This window comes from Macrobrachium rosenbergii, chromosome 26 (assembly GCF_040412425.1).
Source record: "Macrobrachium rosenbergii isolate ZJJX-2024 chromosome 26, ASM4041242v1, whole genome shotgun sequence".
Taxonomy (NCBI): Eukaryota; Metazoa; Arthropoda; class Malacostraca; order Decapoda; family Palaemonidae; genus Macrobrachium; species Macrobrachium rosenbergii.
In genome coordinates, this window is record NC_089766.1 from 12,748,852 (window position 1) to 12,761,007 (window position 12,156).

At 43.4% G+C, this 12,156-nt stretch overlaps 1 protein-coding gene across 5 annotated transcripts in view; it reads right to left on the reverse strand.

The window, feature by feature from the left end:
- Positions 1-12,156, reverse strand: part of LOC136853053 (uncharacterized) — a 524,065-nt gene that overhangs the window by 4,475 nt on the left and 507,434 nt on the right. For all 5 annotated transcript variants that reach the window (XM_067128283.1, XM_067128284.1, XM_067128282.1 and 2 more), the window contains 4 exons: positions 1,872-10,520; positions 1,617-1,742; positions 1,262-1,375; positions 440-710 (listed from right to left, as the gene is read on the reverse strand). In XM_067128283.1, coding sequence (XP_066984384.1) covers positions 440-710; positions 1,262-1,375; positions 1,617-1,742; positions 1,872-10,520 — 9,160 coding nt within the window. The remainder of the gene's footprint in view (positions 1-439; positions 711-1,261; positions 1,376-1,616; positions 1,743-1,871; positions 10,521-12,156) is intronic.

The following is a 12,156-nucleotide window of genomic DNA, read 5'->3' on the forward strand; positions in this document are numbered from 1 at the left end:
GATGATTTTTTTCCCATGTTTCCATTTCAAATGTGATACATTTTTTTATATCTCTCTTAAATTGAATGTTAAGTATAAAGTACAAGTTGGTTTAAGTTAGAAATAATGTGGAATAGCTGCAGTTGTAAGATATCTGGAAAATTCTGAAGTCCAGGCTATAATATAGGGTTTTTGTTACTACTATGAAAGATTACTGTACATGCTTTTCTCCCAAAAACAGGATGATCTAATACTAAAATTTGACTGTATTAACCAATTAATTTTTTTCAAAATTTAACATTTTATTGTATTTGTAACTTGAAACCCAAGGAAAATATGATAGCATTGAAAAATATTATTTTCCATCTTTCATTTTTTTTTTCCAAGTTACATCTGTACTGTTAATACGAGATGCGACAGTCCTAAAACAATTACAACAATGATAAAGTGAGGCACTTACCAAAAAACCTGGCAGGACCAGCAAAATACCACAGATCAACAATGCGTTGACCCTTCAAATCAGCCATGAATCCTTCAACAAGCCGAGTGGTTTGGATGTCCGCTGACAGAGCAAGGCAAGTTTGACCAGCGTAAGTAGTGAGTGTGGGATCAGCACCATAAGCAAGTAGGAGACGAGCTAATTCTCCATGCCCATTTTCTACAGCTTCATGAAGTGGGCGCATTCCTTTATATCCTGGAGCATTAACATGAGCACCATGTGCACAGAGTACCTGAAAGAAGCAGCATTCAAAATTAAATACGTTCTTGAAAACCTTATTTAAAACCAATTAATGCAACTGATAAAATTTTAAGGTTATTCAAAGTACTGCTTGACCAAATAGTTCCAAGCAACTAGGAACTGACATACAGTAAACACCCCATATTCACGTTCTCATGATTCACGAACTCACGCATTCGTGGGTTTCTCTGTGGAACATATCTAGCCATTATTCGCAGAACATTTGCCCATTCGCGGTATTTTTCACCGAGAAATATTCACTAATTACTGTATTTTCATATAATTTTCATGAAATGCATTTTTTGTGATAAAACTATCAAAATACTCCGGTATATACATTTTTACAAGGGTTTCCTGTGTTTAAACTATCAAAATGGGCAGTTCTAAGTGTTTTTATAGGGGTTTTAAGTATTCGCAGATTTTAGCTATTTGCGGGGGGATGCATCCCCCGCGAATACAGGGGATTCACTGTACTGCACAGCAGTACAGTATTATGGTATACTACATACATAACACTGATGAAAAGAAAAAGAAAAATCAAACCTGTGCTATGTCTAAGTGTCCACGGTTGCAGGCCTCATGAAGCGGGGTGTAACCTGCATTATCACGTACATTGATATCAAAATCAGGACTTTCTGCACAGTAAACCACAACATCCTGTAATATGACCAATTGTAAGATTATATATTTCAGTAACATACATTTTTTAGTGAGTATTCATCTGTAACAAAATTTTTTTACAATCTTATGTGTAAATACATAAAGCTACCAGAATGTTCTTGTCTTCAGTTACAAGCCCATGTGCAAGTAGAAGCAAAATAAATTTGCAAAATATTAAAAATATATACTTTGAATGAAAGATTACAGAGATATTTTCATAAACAAATAATAAACTTACATGGTACTGAAGTCTGGCTGCCTTATGCAGGACGGTTTCTCCAAGCCCCTTGTTGACAACCCATGCTCGGACTTCAGAAGCAACATCACGACTTTGCTCAGGCCAATTGACATGTTTACGGACAGGCTGTAGGGATAAGAAATAGACATCATTTGCTTTAAAGCACATGGACATGCATATTTTTTTAAAAGTTTTGACATAGAATGGATCTTACCATAAAAAAAAGTACATGTCCCAAGGACATTTTACACTTACAAATCGTTTTCGTGAAGGCGCAGCTTCGTCATCAGCCTTGGCTTTCTTTTTCTTGCGAATATAATCAAACCCACTTCTGAACTTTCGGAATTTTCTTCGAACTCTCTTGGGAACATGAGAAACAGAAGACTCTCCTAATACAGATTCTGAACGTTCACTGCGCAACTCAGAATCTTCATCCTCTTCACCAGCAGCCAATACCGACCCACCAGGAGTACTAGCACGACTTTCCTCCTTTTTGGGTTCCTCCTTTTTATCTTTCTCTCCCTTTTTGATGACTTTCTTACCCTTCTTCCCCTCATTTTTCTTCAAAATATGAGGAGGAATATCCTGACCAAATACAGATTTGACAGTAGCAGCATCCTGGATTTGTTTAGTTTTATTCCTTGTCCGAGACTCGTAAAGAATGGGAGTGAACTCATTAATGCCATTCTTTATAACAATGCCTTCAAAGTTTCGTCTGTAATTATCCACCGTTTCTTTCCTAAAGAATGTTGCCATTTTAAGCTGGTCTGGGGACATTTCTTCCAGATCCTTCTCAGATGTAGGAATTCCTGGTGTAGGCAAAAGTTGAGGTTTATTGGTAACTTCTAATATATTTCTAGTTTTATTGAGACATAATGCATTAAGCTTTTTATCATTGTACTTACGACCAATTTTCTTTAGTAAGCTGTTAGCGATTGACCTCTTGGAAACTGTTACACTGTCAGAAGCTGGGAGATCCGTACGAAGACTTGCTAAGGAATCCAAGTCTGAATCATCACTTGCCAACATAGAAGGAGCAACAGATGGAGTTGGAGTGAGGCCTGTGGGTACTCGCTGGGCGCCGTAAGCTGGAAAAGGCCCAAGAGGAAACTTCCTACAAGAACCTTCTTCCTTTGCACTGTCACTGCCTGTCTCAGCTAAAACCTTCTCAAAGAACCTCTGCATTACACTGCTAATTTCAGGCCGTGCTGCTACTTTTAGTCTTGTGTCCTCAGCAAGAGCCATACTTGTCTTTATAATGCCTGACTTGCTACGAGTATTCTTAGCAGGAGATGATGATGATGATGATGATGATGCACCACGTTTTGGAGATTCCTTTGCCTGTTCCTGATCTTTGGCTTTTCTAGGAGAGCTCTTTGAAGGTGTAGGCGCACTTTGATGCTTGGCAGCTTGACACAGTTTCTTGGGAAATCTTGCTGTTTGTTCTTTGTATTTCTTTACTTCATTCTGCCATCCATGAAGGAAATCTTCACCTCCTCCAAACTGAGGCTTTTTCCAGTTGTTTCTGAATGTCACATCTTGAAGTTTGCCTAACTGTTTTTCCATTTCATTTCTGACTTCACCCAACCATGCTTTCATCTCTTGCACATCTTCCCTGTTGAGTTCTTCATCTCTAATCTTATTTAATTTTTCAATCACTGAATCTGGTTCTTTGTCTGCATCATCATCATCATCACCATCATCATCATCATCATCATCATCAATGTCAGCAATTTCTTCCTCGCCCTCCTGTACATCTGCTCCTTCATTGTCATCTCTTTTCACTGATTCTTCCTTTTCCTCATCTACAGCTGGCTCCTCATTTGACAGTTCCTTTTTGTCACTAGTTTTGGCCTTTGCAGTATCTTTTCTAGAACTGGAATCACTTTCATCACTATCAACAATTACATTAGATTTAGGACTACTCTTTTTCTTTGTTGGAATGTCAGAGTCTTCACTTGAATCTTCTTCAATGGACTTGGGCTTAATTTTGCCAGACTTTTTTCTACCGTCTATTTTCTTGTCTTTTTTCTCAGTGATTTCTTCAGAATCCGAACTGACAGTTGTGATCTGCTTTCTTCTTTTGCCTTTCTTCAATTCTTGAATTTTCTTTTTCATACCTCTTGTTTTTCTAGGCGTTTCTCTTTCACTATCATCATCAGACTCATCCTTTGGGGTTTTCTTAAACTTCTTATTTAAAGATCCCTTTTTCTTGCCCCTTCTAGTAATTACTTCCTCCTCTTCCTCAGTCTCTGATTTTCTCTTTCTTCTCCTAGTCTTTATGGGAATTTCATCAGAGTCACTGGAATCTTGCTTCTTTCTCCTCTTTTTGTTTCTCTGGAAGGGTTTAAATGAATCCTCATCACTAGAATATTTATGACCTCGTCTCGACCTCCTTTGAGGTAACACTTCCTCTTCTGAATCAGAGCTATCACTCTCCCACTTCTTCCTTATCTTCCTTCTCTCATTATCAGACTTCTTCCCTTTCCTCCTAGGCCTAACCAATTCCTCTAAATCTGAATCCTCAGAATCTGACTCATCACTACTATCACTGTCACTGCTGTCACTTGAAGAACTGCTGGTGCTAAAGGAGTAATCAGAATCTTGTTTGTTATTTGGTTTGTTCTCTTTGTTTGTGCCTCGGCCACCACTCCTTTTCCTCACAACTTTTTCTACTTCACTACCGCTGCTTGAATCACCTACAACTTTCTTTTTGTCACGTCCCCGCTTCTTAGACTTCAGCCTTATTTCCCGCTTAAGCTCTTCCTCAAAATCACTGGCATCTTCGTCAGGAATCATATCCAAAGCACTCTCATCTGAGTGGGAAGCATATGTGAGGATTAATCTCTCAACCTTTTTGTCTTTGATACTTTTGAATTTTCCTCTGAACTTGACTGGTGCTTCAGGTTCACTTTCCTCTTCTTCCTCCTCAATAGGAGCCGTTGGTGGCACTATAAGATCATTGTCAATAGCATTTTGTATTTGCACTTTATGCAAGTATTTTCTTCCCAAATTACGACACTTTTTGCTAGTGACACTTTCTGGGTTAGCAGCCAAATCTTCCATGAGCTTATCAAAACCTTTATCCCATTCATCTTCCTCTTTTTCTTCCTTTTTGGGAACTAGGTTTTCAGGAATATTTTCTTTTTTAGCTTCTAATGCTAATGACTCCATACTTTCAGCATGCTGAAGCTTCTTATGAAGTTTTACAGCCAAAGCTGCCTTACCTGGTTCCAGGGCTTTAATTACTTCAGTTTTAGCTTCTTCTTTACTTACGACTGGAACTTTCAGATCACTTTCTACATTAGAGACTTTGAGACCATCAGCAATTGGCTTAGTTCCAGCCTGATCTTTGGTACCATCTGAAGTTTGTAAGCTATTTATTTTCTGATGGTTTGGTGGATAGCCTGACTGAGCCTCTGACTTACAATCAGAACTGCCACTTTCAGCATTCCGTGGATCAAATGATTTCTGTTCTCCTTTGGTGCGTATTCGAGATGGATCAAAGTCTTGGGGTGTTCTTGGACTACTAGAAGCACCGAGTGGCGGCTGGGCAGGATTACCTGGCGGAACTCTATTTGATGGTAATGCCTCTTGTTTACCACCAGAATGAGACTGGTATGGATATGCAGGATATTGTGAACTGCATGCCATGTTTTCTGTTTTGATAGGGTGATGAGGGTACTGCTGATGAGGAGGATAATATGGATGATGTCCATGAGGAGGATACCCAGGGTGAGTGTGCGGTTGCGAGGAATCTGTATGATGACCTGGGGTAGGATGAGGTACATGAGGATGCAAAGCATAAGGATCTGGGCTTTGATGAGAGTGTAGAGACTGTGGCTGTCTAACTGGAGGCGGGTATGGGAGCCGCATAAGGGGATGAGACTGTGATGAATGGCCATGCATTGGATAAGCTTGCAAGGAACTGTCTTGGGGAGGGTGTGCAGGAGGAGCATATTCTTGAGTAGGATATGAATGTGGATGCCCTGAAGTTGGATGAGGCTGTGATGCATGGCCTCGTGGTGAGAGAGACTGAGAGGGGTAACCCCTAGGAGAGTGAGACTGCGGATGTGATTGTGTCTGACTCTGGGAAGGCAGTCCCCTTGGTTGAGAATGTGGCTGAATGTGCCCCTGTATGTGCCTTGTCTGAGAGAGATGGGCCTGATGAGGCTGGGAAGTGCCAACATGGGGTGGATGGACATGAGGGGTATGTCCATGTGGTGGATAGGGATGTGATGAATAAACCTGGGATGGATGTGGGGGATGAACCTGTGATTGTTGTGGTTGTGGCAGTGGCGGCTGGTTTGGCTTGGGATGGGCCTGACTTGACTGCGGGGAGGGATCCTGTGGCGGATGTGATTGAGCCTGTGAAGTGTGAGGTGGATGGACTGGTGATGATCGTGGTTGAGCTTGTGATGAATGTGGTGGTTGTGCTTGTGTTGGGTGAGGTGCTTGTGACTGTGCTTGGTGAGGTGGCTGGGTCTGGGCTGGATGAGGTGGCTGGGTCTGCGGTGGATATGATGGTGATGTGGGAGTAGTGTGGGTCTGCGATGGGTGCAGAGGATGGGCCTGCGAAGGATGTGGTGTATGGGTTTGCTGTGATGGATGTGCTTGGGGTGGGTGAGGTGGATGGGCTGAAGATGGGTGAGGTGGATGGACTGATGATGGGTGGGGTGGATGGGCTTGGGGTGGGTGAAGTGGATGGATTTGGGGTGGGTGAGGTGGATGGGGTGGTGCTGGGGCTGGAGGTGGATGGGCTGAGGGTGGGTGAGGTGGGTGGGCCGGTGCTGGTGCTGAAGGTGGATGGGCTGAGGGTAGGTGAGGTGGATGGGTTGAGGGTGGGTGAGGTGGATGGGCTGAGGGTGGGTGAGGTGGATGGGATGAGGATGAGGCTGGGGCTGGAGCTGAGACCGGGGCTGAAGCAGGGGATGGATGAGATGGATGGGCTGAGGGAGGATGAGGTGGATGGGCTGAGGGAGGATGAGGTGGATGGGCTGAGGAAGGATGAGGTGGATGGGCTGAGGGAGGATGAGGTGGATGAGCTGGGGGTGGATGAGGTGGATGGGCAGGGGGTGGGTGGGTTTGCTGAGAAGGATGAGGTGGATGGGCAGGGGGTGGGTGGGGTTGCTGAGAAGGATGAGGTGGATGGGAGTGTGAAGGATGAGGTGGATGAGCATGGGGTGGTAGATGTGGGTGAGTCTGCGGCGCAGGAACCTGCGATGGATGTGTAGATTTGGGCTGAGATGAAGGATGATGAGGAACTGGGTGAGCCTGTGAAGGATGAGGTGGGTGAGTTTGTGATGGAGGATGTGGCAATTGTGATGAGTGAGAGGGATGTGGGGGGTGATGATGAGGAGATGGTGGCGGCTGAGATGCGTGAGACTGTGAAGAAGGTTTAGCTGGGTAAGGATGGTGGGGATATGCCTGTGGTGGGTAAGAGTGAGACTGGTGCGGCTGTGATGCATGGCCTTCTGTGATCTTGGCTGTGTGACCTCCGTATGGCTGAGTTACCCAAGTGGGATGGGGCTGAGAAGAAATATGAGCTTGTGTATGATGTGTAACAGATGGGTGAGATGCATGCCTATACTGAGATTGGACTGAAGATACAGCTGGAGATGGTGGTTGCAATGAATGAGATGTGGGAGGCTGGGGGTGGCTTCCTGTACGTGTCTGTGAAGAGTGTGAAGGAGGAGGCCCTTGGGAAAGATGGGGAGACTGTGCCTGGGATGAATAAGGTTGTGATGGATGACTAGTACTGGACTGTGGATGAACTGGTGATTGTAGAGATTGTGAATGTGCTGGTGATGGGTATGGGGAACGCTGAGGTTGGGAAGATACTGGAGTAGCCTGAGAAGACAGAGAATGTTGGGAAGTTGCAGATGAAGGTCTAGAAGATGGAGGGGTTGTATGAGATACGTGGGACTGGGGCCCTGAATAAGGGCTGGGAGGGAGGCTTCCTGGGTAATTGTGCTGCATACTTGATGCAGATGATGGTCTCTGAGTATGGTGAGGAGAATATTGAGGGATTCGGGACTGCTGAGCAACATGAGGAGAGACTGTTGACCGTGGTGAACCTATCATATGATGTGGTGATGCTGCTGGATGAGGGGATGCAGCGGTGTTAGGTGATGCAGAAGGATGAGGTGATATAGAGGGATGGGGTGAACCAGATGGATGTGGAGATAACTGATTTGATCGTTTACTTGGATAAAGGCTCAGGGCTGGATCACTGCGATGCTGAGGATAGAGATACGGTTGATGGACCTGCTGAGGAGTAAGGGCAGGCGGTGGAAGAGATGACGGCTTGGTACTCTGAAGCAGACTAAATGGTGGATAGGCCGATGGTGGCCTTGTCTGCCTGTGTTGCTGCTGCTGTTGTGCATAATGAGCTGCAACTGCATGGTTGTATGGATAAGGATAATGAGGCTGAGTTGCAGAATTAAGCTGCCCAGTAGTTGCAGGTGACTGTGATGGATGTCCACTGCTCTGAGAGGAAGGTATCTGACTTGTTCTGCTGCTGCTGCTGCTACTACTGCTGCTGCTGCTACTGCTACTATTACTAGGTGATTGTTGAATGTATGGTTGGTGGATTTTGGCTGGAGCTGACTGAGCTGAACTTCCTTGGGATGATGGATGTGCAGATGCAGCAGTATGACTTGCCTGTGATGTATACAGAGTCTGAGGTAGTCTTGTGTCTGAAGGATGTCGGTAAGAAGAATGAAGTTGAGCAGGAGGAACCCTAGAATTTTGATGAGGTAAACTAGTGGGGACGGAAGTTGGCACAGGTTGGGATCCTGGCACATATTTTTGTCTGTCTATTGATACACTGTTGTATTTAGAATGATCATAGGGCATCATCCATGTCCTGTAAGGGTCAACAGGGGCTGCAATGGCAGTAGGATGCTTTCCATAAGGGTATTTTTGTTCAACTGTTGAAGTCTCTCTCCTGTCATAATTTGAGTCTTTCCCCTCAGGTGCTGCATCTTTTCTGGAAATAATCAAGTCTTTGCTTTCCATGGGTGGATCTCTCCTCTCAAGGCTTGAATCTCTGATATCAAGGGCAGGGTTCTTCCGTTCTATACTAATACTTAAATCACGTCTTTCAGAAGATATGTCTCTTCTTTCCCTCCAGTCAACACCATGATCTCTTGCATCTGGATGAAGTGGTCTTTTCTCAATTTTTGATTCACCACTGTACCTAATATCTAGCTCTTTACTTGCAGATGGTGCTACATATAAAGGTAGACCACGACTTGGGTCCATCAAAGAGTCCTTATGGGCACTGGCTAAGGATCTCTCATGTGCAAGGTCTGCTGAGGAAGTCAGGCCTTTATTAGATGTATTACATGTATTAAGACTTAGCCGAGGGTACTTGGACGCATGATCATAGTATGGTGGGTCGCCTGTCCTCTTTGTGGGTGGTAGCATGTGTGATGGCCGTGCCAGAGGACTAGGAGATTGCAAAGGTCTAGGAGAACCAGTGATACCATACTGATGTGAATGACTTGGAGAAGCTCCCCTTGAAGTTCCTGAAATCCCTGGGGCATTTTTGATTAATTCTGATAATTGTGATGGTGATGCATCTCTACTAGGAGTTCTTGTGTAAGGGGAAGTAACAGGAACAGAGGAACTTGGAGTTCTTCTCTGAGGATCCTTTGTTGATTTTTCTACCAATGGTGTAGTTATGTGTGGGGACTGGCTATGACTTTTTTCAGTACTGGGAGCACTACAGTCAGAAGTTTGCCGAACAGTTTTGACTGAGAGGTCAAGGGCAGAATCTTCCTTTGGGCGGTTATCAATTTTCATTTCGGAAGAGGGATCTCTTTTAGTGTCTACAGCGTGAACACTGTGAGACCCATTAGGGTAACGTGAATCTCTTGAACCATTCACCTGTAATGAGTCAATACTTTTTCTGAGCAAGGAATTCTCTGGCCGACCAATGTTTGCTATTTCTTCTGGCTTTTTGCCCAAGTAACGGGCATCTTTGGAGCCGTTCACACTAGCAGAAGTTTCAGCAATGTGGACGGAAGGTGCAAGTCTCTCTAGGGACTTTGTATGTGAAGTTCCATATGGACCCCAATGCTCTTGGTGAAGGTCTGCTCTTAGATCTCGAGCTTCAGGAATACGAGGGTCAGGGGGTCGTGGCTCTGGCCTAGGAAAATATTTACTATCACTGTGTGGTGGTGGTGGTGGAGGTGCTGCTGCTGCTCCCATAGGCGAGTCAGTGGAATTTTGAGAACCGTAAGGGTGAGAAAACACCCTTACATCATTAGGAAGGGGCTGTGTGCTATTGTAAAGTCGTTGATGCCGTAAATCTGTGCTAGGAGCCTGTGTGGTATGTACAGGCATGTGGGACCGTCCTTCAATGGGCAGAGATGGAGGCTTAGCATAAGTGCGCGAGGACATGCGTGACTCAGCAGTAAGTCCTTGACCATTGTTATGTGACTGGGATGGAGCTCTTGAGCTATGTAAAGTGTCAGATGATCTCGTAGAAGATGGTGCTACTACTGATCCTGTAGCTAATGCTGCTTGACGATATTGCTGGTCAAAAGGGAGGAAACGAGCGTCTGCAGATGAAGGTTTAGTACCAGTTGGGTGAAGGAAAGGTATATTGTAAGGTGAAGCAGACGTGCTGTGATCAGGAGGCTTGTGAGATGGTGTTACAGGTGTCATGGGTCGACTAGGGGGCAGCAAACCAGGCACATTGGTGGTCGGCACTGCCCCAGTCATGGGCTGTGGATATGGGTGGTACGGATGAGAAGGTGGCAAAGTAGGCGTGGCAGGAGGTGTTGGCGTGGGTGGAGCATGGCTGTCATCCCTTGATGTTGGGACCCCATACCCACGCGGTGAGGACGGCAGTCCCTGGAAAAACTGTCGTGTGTTACCCAGGAAGGAGTCCATCTGAAAAGAAATAAGAAAGAGAAAACTTGTAAAAATGAAAAAAATTCAGTCGTCAAGGAACAAAAGTAAGAAATACTACAACTAATAACTATTCATGATGCATAATAATAATGATAACTTGGCTATTGTACACCTTAACTCATCACAATCACTGGTACTGAATATACTGTACAAAGAAATTTACAAATCCTGAATGAGAATATGCAAAATATTCAAGTCTGTTACAATGGGAAGTAAAAAAAATGAAGCAAACAACAACCAAAGAAGTCCTAAATTGATGAATAAAAATATTCTCATTCGGAAAAAAAGGGAAAAACAATATGGAGACTGCAATGTATTAAATAAAGGGTATCATCAGTGACTAACAAAAGGTCGGTCTTGTTTGAAATAAAAGTGAAACTTCTGGGATGACGATATTGGTTGTAATAAAGGGACTACTGGTTCCTCCTAGTTCACAAAGCCTTCTCTCTTTGCCCCTCTAATAAAACAGTGACCTATAGTGTCAAAATCTGACAAGATTCCGTATATTTTATCAGGATATATTTCTCCTTCCTTACCTCTGCCGTTCTATAAGCATCAGTAGAACTTCTAAAACTAGGATTAAATTCTATGGCCAAAATATTACAAATACGAGGATTTGGTTATATATTATTATACTGTATATTAAGCTGTTTTAAGTATGTCATATAGCTATACCGATTTGAACTAGGGCTGTTTATGTATCAAAATGAGAAGGGTATGGATGACAAAATCAAGCTTGGTAATAATAAAAAAAAAAGGGCGATTAATTTCTCTTCCACGTTAGTAAGAAACAGGTGGACGCCGCTTGACATTAGGGAGGGGGCTGCTGGTTCCTTGTCAACATCAGCAAATACGAAGCAATCTCAGATTTCATTAAAAGGAATCATAAAATACGATATATATCTAAAATCTATAGGTATGCAAAGTAGTATTCACAAGAACTGAAATTTAAGCTGTAGGTCGATTATCATAAAAAAATATTACAATCAATAGACAAGAAAAGAAATGATGCTAAGAATTACTATTACAACAGTGGCGAAGACATAAAATCAATAACCGCGATTTGTTGTACAACAAAACTAATAATCACTACGACCAATAATAGATATACAACGAAAACTAATAATCACTATAGTCCGTAATTACGACTTACAAAAAACTCGGTGACGCTTAGAATCGCCAAGATCGATCCCCGTAGGAGAGTAGTGCCGTCAGTGCACCTCATGCGGTGCACTGTAGGCATTACATAGGGTTCTTTGCAACGTTCCTTTGCCCCCTTGCTGCATTCCCTTTCATTCATTTTACTGTACCTCCGTTCATATTCTCTTTTTTCCATCTTACTTTCCACCCTCTCCTAACAATTATTTCTTAGTGCAACTGCGAGGTTTTCCTCCTGTTACACCTTTCAAACCCTTTATACTGTAAATTCCAGTTTCAGCGCTGAATGGCCTCATAAATCTCAGAATTTCTGTAATTAATAATGCTAAGAACAACCAACCCATAAATAACGAACGGTAAGAATCACTAAAATCAGTAACCAATGCCTAACTATGTCAGCAACACCCCTGCTGTCAATGACCAGGCCATGAAACTAATTTCTCTAGTGCTGTGTAAA